The sequence below is a fragment of the Harpegnathos saltator genome, unplaced genomic scaffold (assembly GCF_003227715.2).
Source record: "Harpegnathos saltator strain DR-91 unplaced genomic scaffold, Hsal_v8.6 scaffold219, whole genome shotgun sequence".
NCBI lineage: Eukaryota > Metazoa > Arthropoda > Insecta > Hymenoptera > Formicidae > Harpegnathos > Harpegnathos saltator.
In genome coordinates, this window is record NW_020230005.1 from 1,447,530 (window position 1) to 1,473,575 (window position 26,046).

At 41.4% G+C, this 26,046-nt stretch overlaps 2 protein-coding genes across 4 annotated transcripts; one reads left to right on the forward strand and one right to left on the reverse strand.

Moving 5' to 3' along the window:
• Nucleotides 1-8,460: 8,460 nt before the first annotated feature.
• Nucleotides 8,461-24,322, forward strand: LOC105192542 (SEC23-interacting protein). Of its 2 annotated transcripts, none has more exons than XM_011156741.3 (9): nt 8,461-8,878; nt 18,061-18,504; nt 18,737-20,517; nt 20,654-21,139; nt 21,542-21,719; nt 21,806-22,251; nt 22,412-22,787; nt 22,900-23,227; nt 23,316-24,322. In XM_011156741.3, the coding sequence occupies exons 1-9, from the start codon at nt 8,746-8,748 to the stop codon at nt 23,575-23,577; spliced, it is 4,434 nt and encodes a 1,477-aa protein (XP_011155043.1). In that variant the 5' UTR covers nt 8,461-8,745; the 3' UTR covers nt 23,578-24,322. The 2 variants fall into 2 exon arrangements, with proteins under 2 accessions (XP_011155043.1, XP_011155044.1); XM_011156742.3 differs by having other exon boundaries at nt 21,569-21,719.
• On the reverse strand, nt 9,646-17,082 carry LOC105192540 (uncharacterized). Of its 2 annotated transcripts, none has more exons than XM_019845705.2 (13): nt 16,426-17,082; nt 16,021-16,112; nt 15,429-15,514; nt 15,194-15,328; nt 14,996-15,128; nt 13,787-14,008; nt 12,225-12,307; nt 11,814-12,110; nt 11,391-11,731; nt 11,112-11,271; nt 10,865-10,991; nt 10,610-10,783; nt 9,646-10,250 (listed from the first exon to the last, which is right to left on the reverse strand). In XM_019845705.2, exons 1-13 carry the CDS (start codon nt 16,707-16,709, stop codon nt 10,063-10,065), a joined length of 2,322 nt encoding a protein of 773 aa, XP_019701264.2. In that variant the 5' UTR covers nt 16,710-17,082; the 3' UTR covers nt 9,646-10,062. The 2 variants fall into 2 exon arrangements, with proteins under 2 accessions (XP_019701264.2, XP_011155042.3); XM_011156740.3 differs by having other exon boundaries at nt 14,996-15,131.
• Nucleotides 24,323-26,046: the final 1,724 nt, after the last annotated feature.

Here is a 26,046-nt window from a genome sequence, read left to right on the forward strand (position 1 = left end):
ATTAACATCCACACTTCAATCAATTCATCGTAATTATCAAGGCAAGGTTGTAGAGAACTGCTACGAAGACGCACCACAAATGTTACAAACATGGCTATTTGAGATTGAAAGCTGAACGTAATTGATACGAATTTATTGGAATCTTTAGCGAATATGAGAAACGAGTACTTGAAATCTGTTCGTAAATATAGACGGAAAGAAGTTGTTATGTCCTACGCGAATTTTCCAATGTTTTTCCCTTCGCTCGCGGTCAGAGTTGCAAAGAATACGACTTTTTGCGTTACTAGCTACTAGCCGGGCAAAGGGAAAACATCTACACACACACACACACACACACACACACACAGACATCGACTTTGAAGCTTTTATATAAATATTAATAACGCTCGGGAACTCTGTCGCACGAAAACGCTGGGAAAGTGCGCTTTGTTCAATTAAACTTAATATCTTTATTACATCAGCGCACTAAAAGCGGATGTTATTTATTGCAACAGAGGTGCACAGAGGTGATGGGGTGAAATTCGGGATTCCATGAAATATAACTGAATATTTCATGCAATAAACAGATTGTGTGCGGCTGCAGAGAAAGACAGCGATAAATTTTGGATTTTGCAGCGCAATACGTATTCCGACGATATACGAATGCCATACGAAATATCTTGATGTTAAATTCGTGATAGGAGCTGTGTAGTAATTCTCGATGTTGCGACATTAATATCATCTTGCCGCGAAATTTACGAAGGACTATTAATGCACACGTAAATTGCATCGCGTATACTATTTATTATTCCATATAAAAATTTGACACGGACGATGACGGTTAGTAACTAATATTCGCTCGTTACGCGCGAAAGCCTCATTGTCGCCGTGATAAATTAGCATACGACCCACGTCAAAGCATCACAAAAAGCCCTTGACGCACAATCATGTAGACTTCGCCATCACGAAGATACGGAGAAAGGTATCCATCAAAACGTTTATTCGTAATACACACCATCTCTCGTATCATCTCGCAAATTTCATTTATCCAATATCAATTAATACGGTTATTATCACTATTACGATCCTTCATCATAATTATCAACCTAGCGTCATCGTGTATATTTCAACTCGTTAAATCATAAATCATAAATTATCGTTAAATCATAGTTTCTTGCTGTAATAATCCCGTTACGACAACTATCATATACATATCATCTCCACCTTTTATATTTTTTACACGCTCCCTTTCTCCCTTTCCTTCTCCCATCCCCCCTCTCTCTCTCTCTCTCTCTCTCTCTCGGTCGGATTAATAATTTACAAAATTCCTGGAAATCGTACGATCATCGTACAAAGAGGCTCATGCGTAGATAAAGCCACGTGATCGGATCGAAATCGTCACTGTGCGAAAGGGAAGAACGAAGGCGAGATGAGCCTCGATATCTCGCGCTACAACCCCTGCTGCGAGATGTAAGCTCCGCCTATCCCTCGGTTACAACGGGACTTGCAAGAGCCGTGCAACCCCCACCTTTCGGTGGAGGATATCCCAACCCCTGCTCCATCGTCGTTGGCATCCGCGGCATTCCAATTAGCTCGCGAATCAAAAGAGCCCCACTGCCTTTGTGGGGTCTCACCCTACCTCCGGTAAACTCGCTCGATCTCTCTCTATCGCCCTATCTCGTTAACCGCCTCCTCTCTGTCCGTCTATCTATCCGCCTTGCTATCTGCTTTATCGTACTTTCCATATATTTATCTTTCTGTCTAAATCACTACGCTCACATGTATGTGTCCTCCACGCAGTACTTTACACGCGGCGCGCTGGGCTTTCATTAGTTGCTCTCGTGCGCTCGTAATGTATCGCATTGCGTATTTTCAGGCTAACTGGTTATTCGATGCTACGCACCGCGCACGTATTTAAAGTATCCGACAGTGAGATATATTTGTGTCTAATGCGAAAACCGCACTTGATATTCCTATAGCGCGAGAGAACTCGCGGGAGAACGCTTTACCTTATGCCACGTGCTGCGCAATCGGAATGTAAGCTTACGTTGTGTACCTCCGAAGTAAAAATAAATTATTCCCGATTGCGTATTTATAATCATAAAAAAAAAGAAAAATAACCGTACACACACACACATACACACACACAAATTTATAATGACAATTGGGTTTATTCTGCGAATTTTTTCAGATTTAACCGTTTGTCTCTGTCGTTTTTCCACAAATTATTTTCTCCACCCGCCCTCTACACGGAGTGTAAATAAATAATAAAAGGAATCTCCTTCATAGCATCCTTTTCAGCCTGCACCGTATCCTTGGTCTCTCTCCTTTTTCTTCGCAACTTTCCCCTCTCGTGTCCTTCTTCTCTTCGTTGCTACCTCCGCGCTTATTTGTTGCTCTTTTTATCGTTTTTCCTCTACCCTCTGAATCATTTTCTCTTCCTCTGTGTTGTACGCGCGCAGGCTTTTCGCGTGGAATAAAACCAAGCAACGGGAAAGAGCGGCAGTTACGAGAGGACGGCGGATGGTGGACGGGATTAACCGCAGTTTTAATCGTGAACCCTCTTCTTTGGCGGACGGGATTTATATAAACGCATGAGCACTTTGGCGAAACGACCAAATTACGTTGCTCGCCCACTCCTAAGTGGCGAGCAAATTTTTGTAGACACATTGTAACACGCTAATAACCGATTATTTTATGTTGTAATATACGAACGATGAAAAATATCCGAATGAATATTTGCGCAATCAGCGTGATGTAATGAAATTTTTATGCGTTATAAACATTATTTGTAATAGTTATGTAGGATAGACTGTATACAATGACAAGTGTAAAGTGTCAAGAAGAGGAATGATTCACAGAAGCTATATATATTCTTTTGTAAATATGCAAATATGTTGCGCACTTCTAAATGCGCAAATATGTTGTGACTTCGACACACACGCATACTTCAATATGACACAGCAGTCGAGCTGAATATTAAACGCAAAAGAAAAACAAAATACATACGATTTGAAAGGCGTTATCCTGAAGATTCCAAGAGCGCAATATTGCTGGAGTATATTTCAAGACATTCAGAAATATGGCGGAGCGGATTTCAATATCCCGGCAGGTCGAGTGACAAATTGGTATTGCAAAGCGACTCTCGACGTTTCCCTCGGCCTTCCGCGTTTTTACTCAAACGGGCATCCATATACACCAGTCGCTCGGGGTAATTGAAATCGGAGGAAATCGCTCGTGGTGTTTCCCCCGACTCGGTCACGACGGAGCGCAACGCAAATTTTATTACGGCGCGCCTCTATCCACTTCGTTAGGTACCACTTTGTTTATCATTCGCGGATATTAAAATCGTTGGTATGATGTGGCTGTGTATCCTGGATCGTTTCGCCATTTGTACGCGGCCTGCAGGCGTATCAACGCTTATCTAAATTCCTGTATTTCCGTAACTCGTGCCTGCTTCTTTCTTCGAATATTATTTCCTCCTCGGGGGAATCGCCAACTGCGCCGATTGGAACATCGAAATAATGTATGATTTAATTAATGTTATATCTCAACACGCGGCACTTGGTAAGATCGCGTTGACAGTAACGACGACGATTGTGAGAAAAATTGAAGTGACACGTGTCAACAATTGTGCACAATGCCGGTCAGGATCGAAGAGCATTCCGCCGTTCGAAGCAATCTTCACTTTACGAGTTAACTTGGTATGAAACATGCGATTTCTGAAGTCTGCAATTTGCATATGCGAGTGCAAAGATGTTACGCACACATTGATATTAACGAATAAAGCCTCGGAGTCTTTCCAACTTAGTCGTTCCAACTGTATGACACATCTGGATAGTTACGTCCTGGATAGCTATGACCTAATATAGTTACGGAAATTACAGCAAAGCATGAAGTACGGTGAAGTATGTGCAAGATCGTATGTATGTACACGCAATGCGGAAATATCAAATTAATGAAACAAATTAAGTCGCTTTGAATTAAATCGTGGATAATTTCAGCCACGTCTACGGTGCAATTAGAGAGCCAAGGTTCTTTACAAGATAGCTGAGAGGTTGCAGAAATCTCGAACGTTTCGCGGCGCGCTTCAGCAGCATCCAATTAGCGTTGCGGACGCCGCGCCGCGACGAGCAGTCGAGTATAATTTATTACGCGGCGAAACGACTGGTCGCGCGACTGATTGCAATATTCTTCCCAGATGCGGGTGTCTCGCGCATTGGCCAGCGGGTATGAGGGATGTCCGCGTCGTTATTAAGGGGTGGGAAACGCGGAAATATTTTCGTAACCGATTACCGCCGCACGTATTCACGCGGTCACGCCTGCATGTACGCAGCCATCACGATCGTTTACATTGTAACTTTCGATAATCATCCCCCTACACACACACACACACACACACACACACGCGCGCGCGCGCGCGCAATAACGGCGATTTGTTTTAATAACGCTAGCTCATCCGCGCGTTAAGTAGCAGCGGATACGAACAATCTCGCGCGAACAAGTGTGTCCGAATGTCCGATTAGTTTTCATTCACCCGAATTATAATGCGCGTGTATGTGCCGCAGCACAGCGTGACGTTTCGTACAAAATAATTCTATCGCAGGCTCGCTTGACACTTAAAAAATTCCGCTGCGTATTACCGTATTATGTGTGTCATGTTTCAAGGCGATGCGAGGACTTATCGGGCACGATAATGAGGTTGTTGAATGATTCGACGAGCGCATCGAAATTGTTTGTATTGACGACGATGTAATTTGTCAATTTGAACATCAAAGTACGATATAAAGGCGCTTTTATGCCCGTCGTCAGAGTGGTGCTCGTGTCGAATTTTGTCCAGCTTTCATGGAAATTAAAACGTTCCATCGAAATTGCTCGAAAAATTGATATGAAAAATAATACAACATTTTATACCCGAATGCCCGATACTATTTGCGGTTGATCGATTGCCTACAGGACGATCGGTCGATACCCTTTTTTGCGCATTGCGCCACAAATATTTATAATTCGCGTCGGTGCGGCCACTAATCGAGATTTGGGGATGCTCGGCTAGACGGGGGTCGCGTCGTATGTTCGTAGCCGTCACTAATCATGACCACGAATATACATGCCGTAAAAAGCATAACCGCTATGCAGGACGAACGACGGAAGGGGAATGTACGCCCGAGGGGCTGCGTACAGGTCGCATTCATAACATCAGACGGGGTAATAAAAGTCAGCACCCTGCCCGCGCTGCTTTCTACGCCGCCCTCATTCTGCCTGGATACCCAGAAGAACGCGGGGGCGTGGAGATGCGTAGGTGAGTCAAAAAAGCCAAGAGAGAGAGAGAGAGAGAGAGAGAGAGAGGAACGCTGCGGCTCGTATTGTTCGTGCAGGCATGTGGCATATTCGCGAAAACGTCGTTGCACATACATGTACATGTATCTACGTACATACACACGCGATATTTGATATGTTCAGATTATACGTCAACTGGAGAATTTGCTGGAATTTTACGACTCGAAGAACAGATACTTTGTGGGGATGGAGGTACATTTCGCCTGTAATTATGCATTTATATGCAAGGTATTATTCAATTTTGTAAGATAATCGCGACCTAATGGGATAGTGTTTCTCGATTGACATCATAACAATGTAAGTAAGTAGCAGAATTTTCTTTTTTTCATGAAACTTTATGAAGAATTCTGGTTGAAACGTAACCTACGCTTTTATGAATACCTTATAAAATGCCGAAGGATACTTTATAAATTTTATTAAAATGCGCAATTATGCAAATAATAAGCTGCTTATACACTCTGTATATCTTGTCATAATAATTACATTGAATTATGGAGATATAGGTAACCATAGAAAGAATTTTCTCCGAATCAAGATATTTAAACAAACAATTCACCCGGTCATATTTTCCCCTCTAAAGTAGATTCTTCTAAAGCTAAAAATAAAGCCCTTGAAAGAGTCGATGCTCAAAGGGCTCGATAACGCGACCAGTTAGAGAGACGATGATCGTGTCCCCGACAGTCACTTTGCCCCAAATATAATCCCCCCCTTGTAAACCACTCCAGGGGCCACCCTTTCTAGTCGGGTCAAGTGTTTTCTCCCACTAACATGCGTCGCTCTGTACATCCGAAGGGTGCCATCGAAAGAATCGCAACTATTTCATTTTGGGACAGATTAAACAGATTAGCGGACAAGGATGTACAACCGAGGGCTATTTAGCGATGTCATCTACGACGCAATGTCATCATGGGGTCAAAGAATATTATTTTTTGGCTGATCACACGTGCGTCGTCGTTTCACGCTTGACATACAGGCTACGCACGTGTCGATTAGAAATTGCAATATTACATTATTGCTAACGCGTCCCTGTTTTTTAATTAATACTTGAACAAGCATGCGTTCTCTTCAATTTTTATATTATTTTATTAATTCTTTCTTTTTTTCTTCGAGAAAAACATGACGAAGGATTAATAAACCTGTTGATAAACTAGATCCACCGGAGGGGAGATGAGTGTACAAAGGGTTGAAGTTTTGCTTAGTATCTGAAGGACAGGCAAATCTTTTAATACTTGTATCACATGTTGCTAATTACGTCGCGCTTTGAAGTCTCTTAATACCTTCACCTTTGCGTAAGCTCGTGCCAAAAGGGATTAAATCGAAAATCGGATTTCAGTGTTCAATCTTTCGCTACACAAGCCTGCGAAAGTCAAAGCACGTTGATTAAAGTAATTCTCGCTTAATGAGGGTCTACCGTGTGCAGTGAACGTAGCTGTCATTTTGAAATATCATCGAATGTATAGCGCTGAGAAAAATAACACTGTCACTGTCACTATTAATATACCTTTGTATGCACTATCCAAGCAACTTATTACTTTTATACTTTAAACATTAATATTAAGGATTAATATTAATATTTATACAATTTAATAATATGCAATTATACAATATATCGTTGAATGTAATTGGCGCAGCATTACCATGCCGATATGCTAAAACTGTCACTTGCGCGGTGAATGTTTTAATCTATTATACATATGTTACAACTTTGCAAAATCTCGTGAAATATTATCTTTAAGAAATTTTAAATAATAGCTAGCATATAATATATTTATTATTAGACACGAGAGAAAATAGAGATGTAATTCTTATAGCAAAAATATTATAATTGCAAGTTGTGCAATCAATTATTATATAATAATTTTCGAAGTTAATTATACAATATTTTTGATTTTGATTTTTTTCACAAGATATTAATTTCGTCTTCGCAACAATCATCTTTTCACAATTAAATATAACACAATCAAAGATCTTTTAACAATTTTTAGGTTTCACTGGCATACACTAAAACAGAGACCTATATTACCTATGATCGCTAAACTTTTGTTACTTATTTTTTGATTACACACGTCACATTAAATATTTTTATACTCTCTCCAAATCTTATAAAAACAAATTTGTCGCTATGTAAATGCATATGCAAAAAAGAATAGAGCATTAGTCAATTTCACTCAACATTTTACGCATAAAAATATGTTGTAAAATATGTATTTACACATAAAGATATGTCCAACTAATAATGAATTTAAAATTAAAATTTGAACCAACAGCTTTTTTTAACACCACAAACTAATGTTTTCAAGCTTTGTTATATATTAAACATTAATCACGACATCGTAGCTCTGACAAGAGAGAAGGAGGAGAGGTGTCATGGGCCGCTTTTAGTCGAGCACAGCGTGAGGCGCCCTCTGTACAACCGTGCACATGAACTACGATACCAATGTCCACTACTCTTTTCTGATTTCCCACGCACGCACACATAGCCGGCTCAGTCTATTCGTGTGGACCACGCGCTCGACAATCGTCGGCGCGCCGAGCGACAGAGAGATATCATTCCCTCCTTCTCACTCTCGTGTTCGCTCAGGGACGCGAGTGAGAATATCTTTCCCTCTTTCTCGCTCTCGTTCTCGCTCAGCGACGCGAGAGCGAGGCTATGGGCAAGAGCACAGGCTTTTGCATAACACATAATACACAACGCATAAGAGAATCAACCAATCAGAGTTCTTCATTTCTGTCCTGAGGAGGGAAAATGATACCTGTCCTTCTCCTCTCTGATTAAACATTAATCACGACATCGTAGCTCTGACCCGTAAAGTGTGTTGAATACTCTAACAGTGCTCTACATTCACTTTCATTTGTTGGAACTTTGTAGGGACAACTTTATCGCTACTGGTAAAATAAAATACGTTTATTGAAAAATTCTTGTAATATAAACAAATCAGTTTTAAAATCATATTCCATCGTATTTTTATGATGATGATAATATTGGGCTGATAATGTTTAAAGTAATTATGTGTTAATAGTCAATATGGTTGACATCATATCGTGCACACATGGATCTCACTAACATGGTCGACTGATGTTCATACAGATATAAATTTGAGCGCCATCTTGTGTTCCTCAGATTATTGTATTACAGTTGCGATTTTCTAGGTGTAATACCAACGCGGACACGCGAACCTTTCTAAATGTAATCGACCATTAGCCCAGTCAGTCACTGTGCTCCATAAAGTGCTCTGCGAACGGATGTTGCGCGAAGCGACGTGTCTGCTTATCAAATAATCGTGATAAACGTTCGTGCCAACGTGGATCTTTAAATTACGGGTCTTCGGGTCTCGAAAGGGGATTTGAAAGTACATTTGTGTTGACGTGTACGGTTACCCTCTTAATGGCAGTGCCGCTGAAAACATAGCGTTCGACGTCACCGTGAGCATGAACAATACATCGCGTAAAGTGAAAAATCCGTTGCTGTCCGCCGCAGGTCCGGGCTTTCCGATCGAGAACTACACGGAGAATGCATTGCTAGTGCCAGTCACACCCGCGACTCCTGCCGTGCTCCGAGATGGTGAGTTTGCGTCCGACAAAAGAAACGTGGGTGGGGCTCGGCAATCTGTAAATTTCGCGCATTGTCTGGTCCGATAACGCAGAAAACTGCATGATGGTCGATTCTGGAGTGAGATCCACTATCTGATAGCCTCTTCTCTCCGCTTCTTCTCCTCCATTTCGTGTTTACGCTAACATACACTCGTGCGTTCCAAACATCTGTTACTCCGTCGTCGTTCGCGCAGGTAGTTTTATGGGAAGGAGAGATGTGAGATCTGTTCGTATTCGAAGAACTAGTACAATGAGTTGGAGTAAAACAAGTATATTTTCTTTCACACTCTAACCTATCGCACTTAGTTCAGAACTCTTCGAAAACGAACAGACCTATGGTGACATGCCTAAAGTCCCTAGATCCAGTATCGTACGTTAGTGTGATTCGTGTGATCGATCTGGGTTTTAAACCCGATAAGTTAGCGGGTCAAGTTAAAGGAAAGGTAGTTTTTCCCGTGTCTGTTTTAGGCGATGAACTTAAGACCGGTTTGGATGAGCAAGCTTGTGCAAAATTAAGTCCAATCGGAAAATTACGAAATTCGCCAAACGCTGTCATCCAACGCTGTTTAAGCTGGCATCCATCCCTTCCATTTATTCTTGCCACAGGATTATATCTTACGCAGCGAAAAAGTCAGGAACGTGACAGTGAAGTTGTGTGTGTCTGAGACTGCTGACGTAAACAATAAAAGACCGACACATACAAAGACTTAAGCGAATTGGCTATTACAGGTGAACATTTGAAAGCTGCAGTTATGTTCTCGATAATTCTAAATTGTGACTGGTCTATATTAGTTCGCACAGTTCACAACTTCTACTGTTTATGATTTCTGCATGTCCTTTACTGTATAATTTATTTTTGTTGACACTTCTATAAATATAAAGCACTTCTTCGAAGGTACAAACTTTGCATCAAACATTCTCTGTGAGATGTAGTTCGTAAGAAGCATCGTTTAGTTTCACTATGACTTCTCTTTTCTTGAGTGACAAGTTGACTACTACAACGATTTGTATTTAGTATTTCATAACATTAGATTTCTTTTATACATAGAAATTTATTAAATACTTTACTTATGTATATATACAGATAGGCGTATAGGTATAGATTTAGGTATAGTGCAACTTCCAATGACACAGTTGACTTCTACAAGAATGTTGTTAGAAGCTGGTTCTTTCGGATCTAGCAGGTGGCCTGGAGCCGTATCTTTGTGTGTAAGGTAGATCATGACCATTCTTCTTGCGAACGCAATAGACTATTGAGATGATGAGGAATACTAGAAGAAGGAGAAGAAGTAACGCACCAACTACGATAGCAGCTATCTCCCCCTGCGACAGGTTGTCCCATTCTATAAAAAAAGATGAATGTTATTTTGACATTTAATTTTTTCTTTGCTTCCTTTATTCAAGAAAGCCCATCAGTAATGTCTTTTAGTTCCGGCTTAGTTTTCAAATGAGACTTGTTGTGTCTAGGTATACCACGAGTGTCGATTGGTGCTTGGAACTGCTTTTCCTTATCAATTAATTTTATATTATCACAAAATTCATATCAGATTTAGTTTTGGGTCGTGATATATAAAAACGTAAATTAATCTGCGTAAAATAATAATTAAAACTGGAAAATATTATCAAGATCTACTGTCATGCAATCATGTCAATTTCACATTTATATATACATCGCATTCATATATACGTTATTGTTGTGTACCTGTGACGTCCATTTTACGGGAATATTGATTATTTAATATGTCAATCGCTGTAACTGTAGCTGTCGTAGTACAGCATGTTGATAAATAATAAAACGTCACAGAGTTTTTTGTACCACTTATGAATTCAGTGCGTGGATATATTCTATTCGGAGTCGACGTTACACTCTTCAGACCTGTGTCAAAATAGAAAAGAAATAGAAAAGAAATATAAATTATTAAACTTTATAGAAATTCTCAGCTTTTTGTTTCATTACCCGAATCGGGATCTCGAATAGTGATGTCAGCGCTCCAAAATGTTTTATCGCATCGGTCTCTGTTTAAATTACCAGCGCAATTACTATTAAACGAGTATTCGATAGTTGGCCTCACATTATCAATAATCTGAAGAAAGCACATAGCAGATAATAAAAAAAATTTTTAATTCAACGAAGATACTGAATTAAAAATATTTTGATGTAAACCAGGGAATTCCCCAGTTTATCTTACTTTATTTATTTTTACCTTGGAGAACGGATTTTGGACGTACACATACACCGCTTTTTCTGATATCTCCGTACCTTCGACGGACAATGTAATTGTATTGACTGTATTTTGCCCGACTCCTGCTGGCACAATGATATCCACGGCTACATAGCCTGTTTGCCCCGGGTATAACCACACGCTGTTGAAGATTCATAAAAGCGAGCATAGATTAGCAAAGGAAGTATCAAGATGTATGTTAATCAGTCAAATCGAACGATTTATTTGGTAATGTTATTTGATGACGATTGATCTACGTACAGCGGAGGTCGTACGCTGCTAATCCTAAACGACGAGCTCGTAGCTCGTACTGCATATCTGACCGTAAGAACGCAATTGTTCGTCAAGTCGAAGAATACTGTATGTATTCTCCCTGGTACAGCCACCAAGCTACTTTCAGGATTTACTTCTATCAATATCCTTTGCTTTCCAAGAATATCTTCTTGGTTGTCCCCTGCCAATCTCGTTGAAAGTCCTTGATTCTTCGTCATTCCTGTCGATACGTTTTTACCAGCGAATGGCCTCACATTCATATCGATGTCTTCGTTCAAGGAGGCAACTTCGGATGATCGCACCTGAATTTTCTGTTCCTGTTCTTTTGGCTGCCGTTCATTGAAGATCGCAATATCAGCACCTTCCTATAGTTTACAGTAGAGTAACATATTTGATGCTTAAATGCCTCACCAGAATAAGCATTCTTCCGTTGAGTATCGGCCTGTTTGACGCACTTTGCAGAGTTCTGGCGTCACCATAACTCGCCAAAGAATTATTGGACAAGGCAGAACTGTTAACAATATCTTTCACTGCGATAACTTCAAGTGAGGAGGAGAGTGACGCGTCAGAAAGATCACCCACCATCGCTACGTCGTTCACAACTTCTGCAGATCTCTCAAATACAAATTTCGGTCTGTTACTTGTATCAGACTTCATTGGAAATGCCGAATCGATTCGATCATTTGCCTCTATCATATCCTCGGAGATCTGTAAAGTTTCAACGTAAAGATAGATATTCTGAAGGCTGCACGTGCAATCATACCTCTTATATAAAGACTTATATAAAATTGATTTAATCTGATGTTTTTCTGTCCAACTTACCTTTTTCACTTTATCGGATTGATGAAGTTTTTTAACTGTCACAGTTGTTGCTTCGTTCTGCGAATCTAAGTTTTCTTCGGATTCTGCACATCAATAAAAATCAGTAACAATATATCTCGCAATGTGACGGTACATTTGATTAATTATTTTATCACATAGGGTACAATGTGTTATCAATTACTAGAAAAATCCTACATGTCGAATGATGTCCCTAATATCTTTCCGAGAATCCTATCAACTTCATTATTCAATTGTAGAAGCAGAACTTCCTCTTTCAGAGGTTTCATCCGTGTTTAACTTTCCACAGCGATGAAAGTGAAAGTGCCGGGCCCCTACCATGTTGTAATCGTAATTGTACCTCTGCCGCAACGATGGAAAGCGTAGCTTAATTAAAAATCATATGGCATAAAGCCATAATTATTGACAAGACGGCTTGGATTTCCGCGTAGGAGAGACAGAGATATTAAGAGGATCACGATTACTTCGAGGTTGCAACTAATTTCACTAAATGCGCGATAATAAAATTGGCTATATTCAGTGGTATATCCGAAAATAGAATCGCCGATAATAATAACATTGGCACGGTTTCGAGGAACTCAATGTAGGCATGCTCTACTATAAATAGTGAATTTACGAGAAACTCCCATAAATTTGATTGTTCGTCTTCGCGCGATCAAAAGTGGCAGCTTTCCGCGGCTGGTTGGCGTCTCAAAGACAAAGAGAGCAAGAGGGAGAGATGTGGGGGGTCTTAGTGTTAAAAACAAAACGAGCTACTTTATTAAATCTGCTTTGCTTCTTCTGCGGAACAGCGTGCGTCAGAGTGCGAGTTAAATGCGAACGAGGGAGAAGGATAGTGCGAGAGCTGCGATCAAAGGCCACTGAGTGAATTGCGCAATCTTGTGTATCTGCGGGCCAGAAACCGACGGGTTGGCAGTTGTTAGACGGCTCGTGTCGTGTCACGAAGAAATTGGAAGTCGCGCGATAGTGCGTGTAAGCGCGTGTGCAGTTCACGCGTTTTGTTGACTGCTGAATTCGCGCGCAGATAAGAGTGAGTGACATTTTTATTTTAATTCGCGGTAAACGCCAGCTGCGGCAATATGTGTGAATCTTTTCTCTCTCTCTCTCTCTCTCTCTCTCTCTCTCTCTCTCTCTCTCTCTCTCTCTCTCTCTATCTATGAGTGACCGCGCTAAAGTCGCGAGATGAATGCCGTCTTGCTCGTAATTTTATACCATTCTGCAAAGCATCTTTGTTTGAACATTTTTCAAGTCTTTTGATTAGACAAAGGTATCGGCGTTGGATATTAGTCATTTCATGCTGATAACTTCCTAGCTAGTGGAAACATTTCACTTATACATGAAAATTCGCGTAATTAGCGTGCTGAATTAATACGTCGCGTTAACCCTAAAAAGTCGTGCCAACTCGCGTGACGTTTGGGATATAATTATTTCTTAAATGTATGAGTGTTGAAGTAAGTATTAGAGTAATGTTCAACAAATAATTGTTGACATTCACCGTTTTGCGTCGACTTATAATTATCACGTAAACTCCTAATTTCGCTTACCGTTCATGAGTCGGACGCTGATAATTTCATTCTTCGTGTAATTTTCTTCGCTCGCTCCGAAGTAACTGGTCACGCCCAAGTTGTACTTTGAATTTTCCACCCCTGTTAGTTTCACGAGCCAGCCACCTGGCGGAGGGTTGCGCGCGCCGATAGTCACCCCTTTCGCATCGTACATACGCGCCAACGATATCGTTATTGCTGGCCTCTGCATCGTCCTGTCTGCTAACGAGTGGATTACACAAATGTAAATCGTTTCTTCGATCAGGCGTCTTGTTGTTACGACGTGTGGGCAGAATTTAACGATAATAAAAAAAGAATTGCGATTCGACGAAAGGAATTTTGCTTCTCGATCTTTTTGTGTCAAATGTATTTTTCGTGTCTGCGGGGTTACATCGCGTATTGGACAAAAATTAAATAACAATAGCCCTTTAGTGCAAGACCGTAATTGCGTGCGACGTGTCATCTAGTTCGATGCAAGCAGTACGAACGAGGCAATCATGCGGTCGATAGTGTCCTTGGCGCTCGGAGGTTGGACGAAATCGTGTTTAAAGGTAGCGACTCTATATGTAATGAAATGCATCTAATAATCGAGGAAGTGTGCACGTCGATAAAGCAATTAGTATTGTTTTATTTAACAACATATTGCACCGTGCGATTTATCACGCCGTCTCGCGACGATGTCGATGACATTTCCCTCTGTTGTCTCTCAGGAGAAAGTTGTAGTATTTGATGTGCGCAAACGATATGTTCAATTCACACAAATGAAATAAACATAATAACGTAGAAGCACGTTTTTATCACTTCTCTTGTGTTTCGTCACTTAATTTTTTGCATGTGCTATCTTAGTTCATATAGATAATGAAAGAAACGTTGTAGCGTTTCTCGCAAGGATATATTAAATATATTTGACAAGTCTCTTTCGATTGGAGTTGTTGTTGTTTTGTGAACAATATTACTTGGAGATAAGGTGCCACATTTGCTTATCTCGTTTCTTTAATTTTTGAGGTAAAATATCGAATAAAATCGGCTTCTCGGAAAACGTGACATTAAAACAGAAAGAGATGCTGCGTGAATGGTTTATTTTTAGCCGCGTCGCAGCTAACCGATACATCAGATGTTGCTGAGAAGCACGCGACTCGCGAGGGTGATATTATCGATTTCGTATTGTATTACCGGCTTATTACACGAAGAATGTGAAATAAGACTTACTTGTAGGTATAGCCAGAATCGCGCGTGTAAGATTCCCTCGAATGTTGATTATAATTTTCGTCACATTGACGTCAATGTAAAACTTGCTTTCAGTGTATCCGCTCAAGTTGATCCTGTGCATCAATGTTTCCTTCTGCTATAAAATACACAATTTACAATTTGCTTTGCTGTATGAACGTAATAATTTTTATTACTTACCGGAAACTCTGAATCGATACGCCAGGAGGTTTCAGTGCTTTGATCATTAATTTCTGAACTCGAGTCTGTTCTTTCATATTGATTCATCAGACTTCCTTCCATATTTACAACTTCGCAACCGAGATAAAGATAAATCTATAAATAATTTAGTAATAATTTTTAATAAATAATTTAAACATGTAATTAGCAATAACTTTTAAGATTGATTTTAAAAGAATAGCATAAACAAACTTACTTGGCAATTATTCTCTAAACTTGCCAAACTGTTAATGATATATTTTGATATCTTTAACCTTGGGCTTTTTTTTAATAAAAATATATCTGGAATGATAAAAAGTAAAAACGTAACGTAAAGTAAAAGATAACGGTAAAAGTAGCCACAGTAAAAAGAAGCTTATATAGACAGTATGCAAATCTGCTTTGTAACAGAATGTTATTAACATTTAATTTAGGATTCTGACCTTCTGGACATTTTAATTTTCGTATATATAAATAATATTTATGAAATATATATTTTAATTCAAAACATATTTTAGTTATAGTTTACTATTATTAATAAGATTACTATTATTATCTTTGAGGCGTGATTACGTTGTAATATAATTATAAAAATGTTAGATAATATATATATATATATATATATTTAATTATACGTCATCAGTTATCGTGAAGATGTGCAATGAAAATAGCTGACAGCAACATTATAATTTACAAAAGCCGACTTACGTCAATGTAAAGTCGGGCGCGATAAGCAACATCAGCAGCATTGGTAATTTAAAAAAAAGAAAGCATATATTTAAGTTGTATTAGTAAATTCAGATTATTACCCGTTTCGTTTTCGTTTCCGGCGAGTGACCAATAGAGATTGATATCTTCAAGCGTCTTATCTTCGTCAGTTTCCATTTGTTCTATGCAGTACCTTTCAACAGAAACATTTCCTTTTGTGTATACTTATTTACTCCGTAAACTTATTTATTCCACAAAAAGACGGAAAATTATCAGTTTCTTCAGAATAATACACAATTGTAATGGAAAATCGAAGAAACCAGTCTATAAAATCCAATTTCATGTGTCATGGAAAATAAAAATTATTCATATTTGCCCTTCTTAAAGTTTTTGGCACATTTGGCAAAATTTTACCCTAAGCACGTGATAGTTGGTAACTCTTGCGATATTTTTACATGAAACATGTAAACTATCAAAAATATTGCCCAAACATTATATTAACGTACCTAAAACACCTCGCGTTTTCAATTTTTGTCTTCACTAATAAATCTGTCACACGCGGCGATTCATGCAGAATTACAGAGTCAAACGTATGATTTTTTCTAACAGTTTCCACGAGTCTCTTTTTTGTTTGCGTATGAATTAATCGTTCGCTTTGCATATCCTCTTTCTTGCCACCTATCTGAGAAGTGTTGTTAATTGACGCGAAGTCTCTCACAAATATCGATTCGCCGATCGCATCTCTGTACAGAATGCACGTCAAGATAAACCAGAACACACGCGATTCCATGACGCGACCGTAAGAGAAAACTCAAGCGAAAGACTCGACGCAAAAATGTGCGGCGTACTTATAAAGTTTCGTTCGCGTAGGTTTACGGAGAAGTAACGTGTCGTCGGTTACATTGTCGATAACACAGGTGAAAAAGTAAATCTGGGCGTCAACGTGCGCCGTTGCACAATCCAAGGTGTCTCCTTATGACTGAAGCGCGATGTCTCGAGATTGCTTGAGTTTATAAATACTGCAGCCACCTGCTGATATTTTGTTGTAATCTTGGATTAAATGTTTGGGAATAAATCATTTACGACGGCCTATGTGAGAACTATGTGGAGGGAAGCTGAATGTTTATACGGGAAACATGGTGTGTGCCTTTCCTATTCGAAATTAATATCGAGAAAGATGGTAAAATTTGTGTTAATTTTTTCATCGATAAAGCAATATTTGGCCTCTTCATTTGCACACACACACACACACACACACACACACGATTCAGCATGTTCTTATCTGGATGTTTCATCTGAATCATATCGATATAAACGATACGAACGATTAGTCGCGTTCTATTCATAGGGGAAACATTTAATAGACGCGAATACATAATTATTTACATTGACATGCAGATTGTTGGTACTACTCGAGTATTGCTTTACAAGTGTGTACGGATATATAATGACGCACAAGTGTGAAGTGTTTTGCGAGCTATCGATACGGTCTTCTTATTTCGTACAATACAGCTGATATCATTCTTAATCGTCGTAAATTACACTTAAAACACATGAGCACATACGTTTGCAAACAGGATATGTTAATGTAACAACACTGGTTATACGAAGTCCGTAAGGATGTTCGTGTAATCACCTACGTAAAAAAAAGCGAAAGTAGAAGCGCGTCAGTCGGCTCGCATTATCTTCGTCATTGGTTCTTCGTTCATTGTATCCTGTTCAATATTGACAGATCGTGAATAATACGCTAGAGAATCCAGTCATCCTCAAGGGGATATTTTATGGACACATCCGATCAGCCAAGAATATCTATGATCAAAACGGGCGTGCCCTATTCGCTTTCAGAAATATTCGCTTCAACAGGAATATTTTTTTTCATCCCGTAGAAACAATGTCAAGTCATGTTATACAGCAGGTATACTTTTTCTTGCGATTATTGCGTAGAATTTATCTTCCAAAGGTGCAAAGATTGCCACCTATCCCTGTTATCGCTATTATAAAAAGAAAAAAAAGTTTCAAACGGTTGAAATTCTGCGAAGATGTTTTGCTAACGTAGCAGAAAATATCGTCCGCGTGATGGATGATGCATCGGAGAACAGGCAGAGGGTAACGATAATAATTTAGCTGTCATTTTTTTCCAGATACGGAGCTCGACAACTTCGTAGGACAGGAGTCGGTCAATAATAATAATCAACCTCAAATATCGTCAAGGACGTACGAGCATCTTTCTACGAATGCATCTCCTCAGCCGAGCGAAAGTAAGGACACGGCGAACCAGCCGACAAAACAAGGATATTTCACATCGATTCTGTCTTCCCTGCCAAACTTGTCGCTGGCATCGAACAAAAACGATTTCCCGGGGACACAAATAAGCCAGACGACGGAGAATATCGGCGGAGCAACGCACGAATCCAATCCTTATGCAAGCTCGCAAGGACGTCATATTTTTCAGCCAGATGAACCGGGATCCTTAGCAACTAATCTTTCAAACACTTCCAGTACAGACTTGTCCGTTACTTTCGATCCTGCTTTACCGGGCCCTCCGCAGTCTACGATTCCACCCGGTTTACCTGTAACTAAAGATAGTGAGTACCTGGAATCAACTTGTAACTAAGAAATACTCATAGTTAAGTAACTGGTGCGTGGAAAATGTATGACGACGCAAGTAAATACTCTTAATCGCATGCAATATACATCAACTCAATATCAATATGCAACTAGTTATTTATTGACGTTTATATCTACGCTTAGCCAGTTCTTACGTCATGCATTTTTTGCTCTAACAACATTTACAACATTTGTTATTCCCTGTTGAAGGTCCAGTGTCGTATCGGCTTGGTAATCAACGACGTCTGAAGTACGCGTTGCCGCCCGATCTAACGTCTAGCAACGCGAGGCGATATCTCAGTCCAGAGATAGAAACGTTCATCTCGAAACAAAATGTATGTACCGCGCCGCCGAGCATTTTGAATCCATACGAATCAGAGGGATCCCCTCAGAGTAAGAATATCAGCGTGCAACAGATCGGTACTCCGCCCGAGCAACCCCCAACTTCTGAACAGTTGTCGCGCAACAGCTCTCTCCACGGTTCCTTTCGATCTAGCCCGATCGCAAGTGGACCGGCGTACAACTTGCCTTTAACGTCAGCAAGTCAGAATCCTTTTAACGAGAATTTCTCCGTGCCTGCGTCGCCGCAATTTACTTCGTCGCCAGCTAGACCGATACCATCGCGACTTCTGGAACCCGCAACGCCGCAAAACACCCCAGCGAACGTTTCGTTTCCCAGCTTTGTCCCTTATTTGAACCGGGACTTTCCGTCGGCTGATCCGAACAAGGAAGTGACTGCGTTTAAAAGCTCTCATCAGCTAAATTCGCCGCCGGAGTTTTCGAAAGACGGCGTCTCGGAGGCGACGGTAGAAGCTGCCGATAAATCGTCATCGACATTGGGAGACACCGATGCGACTTTCACGCCGATATCGGCAGCTCAGGTGACGGAGAAGTTGGAGCATCTGCTTGCGGAACGCGAAGAAAGTCTGACTCGTGAAGTATCTTCCGGAGCCTCCTCGGAGATCGACGAAGTTACGTCCAACGTCGCCGTCGAATTAGCGAGATCCTTCGAACTGCAGAGCGAGGCGCCGCAAGCAGCAAACGAGTTTATCGAAAGATCATACGAGCCGAAGTCAAATGACACTCGAGAGAAAAACGTTCATTCTGCGAGTAACAGTCTGAGTGACGTGTTCCTTGGACAAAACTCGTCGGAGCTATCAGTAACTCGACCGGAAGTATACACAGCCGACAATAACTCGGTTGTAGCTGATATCCCAGGGGTTAAGCAATCAAACGCACACTCATCGGAGCAACCGCCGACCGCGCTGTATCCCATTTTTCAACAGACAAACGAGCCGTCGGATCAAAAGTCGAGCTTGAATTATGTGCCGTTTGTACGGCCTCTGCATCAAAACATTTTCTATGTGCCATTGAAGCCAACGGAGCCATCCGCGAGTGTGTACTTCGAGTCGACGGCGAAGAGTACAGATCGGCTTCCGGATCCTTCGTCTCAGGGGGAAAATTGGAATCGGCCTGTCGCTCAGTCGACAATCGACGCGACTGACAATCGGCAACAAGTTCAACAGACACCTGCTTTTGACTCTTCAGCGGTCGACTCCTCAGCTTTCGCGCCGCTTTGGAATGCCGATCAAGTCCCTTCGCAGTCGCAGGGGCTGAACGCCGCCGCTCAGTCCGCCAATCAATCGACGTCCATCGCGTCCAAGCAACCACCACCCTTTACGTTCTATAATCCCGCGGAGTTTGCGGTGAATCAATTGCCCCAGCAGCCGATTTTCTCCTACACGCCCGACCAGCATCTCGCGCAACAGCAACCGAGTCAAAGTGCACCTCTTTACCAGAGTGCCAGCGGCTTTCATCAGCAACCCTCAGCCGTTCACGAAAATAATACCGCGTATCCTTTGTCTGTTGTTTCTATGGCAACAGTACCTGAACCAACAGGATCCGCCACACTCAGCCCTGTTCAAATGTCGACCAATTCTTTAAACAATCGCTCCGTACAAGATACCATCCCACCAAGCTTCCAGAACTTGGTAAGATATAGAGTACCTCGAGCGAGAAATATACTTTGCAACTAAATGGCAGTTACTCTCTTCGTTTCGTCGTGTCTTAAGCGAATCGTTCGGAACGCAGAGCGACGTCCAATTGATGAGAATGACATATTTTTAGGCCTCTGGATCTGCCGAGCAACGCGTGCAGTACAGACCGATGTACCATCACTGGTTCTACCGCAAGCAAGTGGAAAGCAAGATAGTGTGGTATCCATTTTCCATGCAGGACAGCTTAAAACTGGAGGAGGTTCACAATTCCAGCGAAATTACGACGGAGACCACAGTGGCTACCGATGGCGGCCGTTACGACGTCAGCATCTTGCGTCGGCAAAGAGCGCCCGTCTATTGGTCCGGGAAATCGGACGAAGTCAGACGATGTTCTTGGTTTTACATGGGACCGATCGAATCAAAATACGTTCCTTACGACGAGAAAACCGCTACGAAACTCGAGGAGGAGTACAAGCTAGCGTGCATCACGAATGTCTGGAATCGAAGAATCGAGCTGAATAACGGAGAGTACATTCTCTTCCACAGCGCGACTGTTCAAGTTCATTATGTGCATCCAAGTTCCTCCGAGTTGTCAGGATCTTGGGGGAATAGCACGGTAAAGAAGTAATCTCTTATGTAACAAAGTTTATGAGATGCTACGTTTGTTTGAGAGAGGACAACATTTATTTCACGCATACGCAAACTTTTATTGAAAATTAATTGTATTTTATCCGTAGCGTATAATTAAGCTTCTAATTTTGTCCAACGCATACATTGTCACTTGTTACTAAAGTTGCGTACTCCGCTACGTACTGATATATAAGTTTAGTGACAAACACACAGTAATACGTACGATTTTGTAGATTGTTTAAAATTATACTTTTTTGGTAGAACATTATTGCTGCTATTTTAAAATAAATAACTTGGCCTAATTAATCTTTTTCTCGATCGCGAAGGTTCTTTTTCTTAATATCGCTCGCATGGTTCTGTTTGAAATGGTTGATCCTAATTTCTGCAGGGTTCAGCGGACGGTACATATTTACAGGGTATCGCAAACAGGCCGAAAACCGTTAAAAGGGGAGTCAGTGAATTCAATATAGACGAGGGCGAACCCGAGAAAGTGGATCATCTTCTATTCCTCGTTCATGGTATAGGTAGTGTTTGCGACCTAAAGTTCCGCACCGTAGAGGAAGTCGGTAAGTTTTGTAAAAGGAGCACATCATTTTAATTCTGCCCGGATACACGCCCGATGCGAGTGTTTTCATAAATTCTGTCGTCGCAGTCGACGAATTCCGCAGCATATCCCTTCAACTGGTGCAGTCTCATTATCGTACCGCAAGCACGCAAGGCATCGTAAACAGGATCGAGGTGCTACCGATTTCCTGGCATGCGACGCTTCATTCCGGCGATACCGGGATCGACAAGAAGCTGCAAGCTATCACGTTGGAAAGTATCCCAAAGCTGCGGCATTTTACCAATGACACCTTGCTCGACATACTTTTCTATACAAGTCCTGTGTACTGTCAAACCATCATGCAAACGGTTGGCAGTGAGATGAACAGATTGCACGCGCTGTTCAAGGAAAGAAACCCGACCTTTGATGGGGGGATATACATAGGCGGTCACTCGTTGGGCAGTTTAATTCTGTTTGACTTGCTGTGCCATCAAAAACCAATCGTGGAGAAGACTGAAGAGGAAGACAACGAGGACGACGGTAGTGACAAAGTAGTAAGTATACATGCAGCATAGAGATTTTAACATTATTTTCCTTTCCAGTTGATCGATATCTTAAATTAAACAACTTAAATATCTTAAATTAAACAACTTCGATGTCTCTTACGATAATTTGAACTGGCACTGGTTTAGAGAGCGTTTGCTACTCTTACAGGAAAACGAAAGTGAGAAGACAGTCAAACCGATGAAGCAAGCGCCCACGCCCGTATTAAAAAGGCGTCTCAGTAAAAGAGTTAGTTACGTAATGGGCGTGGCAGGGACTGGCCAACCTTACATACATTATCCGCAACTCAATTTTTACCCACATGCCTTCTTCGCCCTTGGCAGCCCTATTGGCATGTTCGTGACTATTCGAGGCATCGACACGCTCGGAGAAAACTTTGTCTTTCCGACTTGTCCGGCTTTCTTCAATATTTTCCATCCCTTCGATCCGGTAGCTTACAGAGTGGAATCCTTGATTAATCCTGAATCGTACAAGTACCGACCCATGTTGATACCGCATCACAAAGGCAGGAAGAGGATGCATCTGGGTGAGCAGGAAACGTTGATGATCTGTAATTTGCAAATTGAGCCATAAAGAATGTGTAAAATTCTCGGCGAGAATTATACTAATGCTAGGTCAAAATTGATGATTTAATCTAGAACTGAAGGAGACGATGGCACGTGTCGGGGCGGACTTGAAGCAAAAGTTACTCGACTCCGTGAAGAATACGTGGAATTCCATTTTCCAACTATCCATGTTTTACAAGACGGACAACCAAGCTCTGGCGAACGAGATCGACAAAGTGGTCGAGGAGCAGCTGCAGCAATCGCAGAATGAGATTGAGCAACGCAGCAGCGATGACGGTGGCGCAAACATAGTAATGGGAAAGCTAAACGGCGGTAGAAGGATAGATTACGTTCTGCAAGAAGCGCCTTTCGAGTATATCAATGAGTACATCTTCGCCCTTACCAGCCATATCTGTTACTGGTAAGTCGCATACCGTCGCGCACTCGTCGCGCTAACTCGTTACCGCTAACGTGTTACCAATCTCTCACCGCGCTTCATTCCATATCAGGGAATCCGAGGACACTATGCTCCTGATACTAAAGGAGATGTATGGAGCCATGGGTATACAGACTGATGCGCAACTTCCTCAGCAGACGATGTCGGTCGAGAGAATGTCGCCTTCACCGTCTATGAGTTTAGCCGCTTTGTCGCCCAGCGGAAGCAACGTAGGAACGCCGTCGCTCGTTATGGGGATAGACCCTACAGTGCCTATTTCCAACAAACCTGTCGGGCCGCCACCTAAGGCCGGTTTCGTAAATCGGAAATCGTGATCGACAGGATATCAAGTTTCCCGCAATTGCATGCCGCGATAATCGGATTGCGTTCTGAGAGAAATCAATCTTATTTCCGGTATCGAGAACCGAAGGAGCGACGTTGTGATTGCATCTGAACGTTGCAGTTGTGAGGCGGAGAGACCGCGGACGCGGAAATGTCAAATCAAATGTTGAGTCAAATCAATGTATTTTACGATATCTCTTTGTTATTTATAGGTTATTTTCTCATCAAGTATTTCCTAATCAACGATAGACATACGTGAAATGTTAATTATATTATGACGAGCTCGGCCTATGTGATTTATCATCTCGACCAGCTGTGGTCTGTATAAAGGAAAAATCAGTTAGATTAACTGTCAAGCATTAACGATGAGAGGATGCGAATAACGACTGAACTGGATATTTCTGCCTGTAAATAATTCGCTTTGCAATTTGCTTTCTCATTTTAGTATCGAGAGTATGCATATTCGTACATATATATATATATAAATGTATTATTTACACCTAGCCCGTGCGCGCAATTGTAAGCGTATGATTGAAGACGCGCGTGGAATGTCGAAGAGGATGGATATTGCGATGAGAATGTGCAAATGAAGTTACGTGTAAATACACGGTTTATAGACTAGTAAGAGGATTGTAGATTATATGAACTTCAACGATATATATTTCACCGAGTTATGAAAATATTCATCGGAATTCTCATGTATATGCGCGTGTTTTAATAAATTACTGTATTCTTTTACGATTCGCAAATCACTCTAATTCCCACGCACAATTTGATTACGAGCTCGTCCGTCCGCTATCGCGAATCGTAACTCGATCGATACTAATGGTATTAATATCGTGAGCGAACGTCAAATACACTCAACTATTGCGGCACGGTGACGGAATTATGTGAAACTTGGACAGCAATCTCGACATCGTGCGGTCGGCTAGTGCCGATATGTTCCTTAAAATGGTGTTACATGTCCAATCGGATCAGCGAACGGCGGCACCTTATCGCGCGCGGGCGGCTTTAGCGGGGCTAGGAAGAAAAAAAAAGAGAACGCTTCGGCACATGCACGGCTATCACGAAACGCTAATTAATTGCGGTGCAAGCCTACCAGCTTCGAGACTGCTTTGCATTTTGCGTGCAGGCCCTCGTAAAACTACATGCCTGTCAGCCCCGGCGAATTTCCAGATGATTTATCGTCCTCGCAAAACCAAGTTTTTCGCGGTACTTCGTGGCTTCTCGGCGGTTCCGAAAGGCACGACGGCCGACGCTTTCGACATGCAACTGTGGTCGCGCCGTGGGCACGATCCGTAAAGTTGACGTCTCTGATCGACTGCTATTTTATATCCTCACCATCTCAGAGCCGGGGACTGACTTTGAAATATGTTTCCTTCAATCTTTCGACATGGGATTTTCGGTCGGCACGTTTCACGGTGACCCGCATACGCTATAATTGCGGGGAAATTAAGTGCCGGCTTTTACGTGACGGCGTTTAATACGTACCGGCCGAACCTATATTGTCACGCGAATAATCATGCACACGGAAAGTCACGTTGTCACGTTGACATCAATCTTTTTCATAATTTCGTCAAATTATAACGAGTATCGAGGAGCTATACAACACGTCGACATTGACCACACTCAGATTGGAATTTTCTCTCTTAGAATATTGATACCGATATAGTAAGTATAAAAATATGCTTCTCATATTTTCTACAACTAGGGATCGCTATGAATTCCACAAAAATATATATACACCTCTCTCTCTCTCTCTCTCTCTCTCTCTCTCTCTCTTCAAATCATTTTTATTTTTGTAAGTAAAATATAACATCTGCGATACACTGACATATGCATACGCGTCGCTTTCGCACATTTTTACGTCAATGCTGTATTCTTAAATTTACGTGAAATCTACCATATTGCAAGTGGCTACTCGAGAATGCTATTTTGTACATAATATTTTCCTATACAATACACCATTCAAATCTGGCTGTCCGACGATTCGATATGCTTTGCTCGCTACTGTGTGTGCGCGCGCGATGCGCAGCTACGTTTTCCTTTTCAACATGCAAATACTCGTACATCGTGGGACAGACGTTTATGCTCAACGGCGGTAACATAAAGTGGGGTAAGGGTAAGATTTTACAACGAGCCCCGGCGAGAGTGATTTACACCTCGGAAAAACTGCACGACGTTTACGATAGCTACTCACGAATTATTTATAGCGTCTGCCTGTGGCAGGGTGAACTTCGCGAGATATATTTTTCTTCGTTTTCCTGAAGAGATCGCCGAGACGCGTCGTGACGAAGTAGATATCGTTGGCATGTTTTCATTGAAACACTCGGTTATATCCATTAGCTCGGGGAGGTACGATAGAAACTGTGCGACGAACAAAAGTGGGTCGCCAACATCTGAAAACAAATCTTTCTTCGAACGAAATCGAAAAAGACTGTTGATGTATTTTTTTTTTCTTT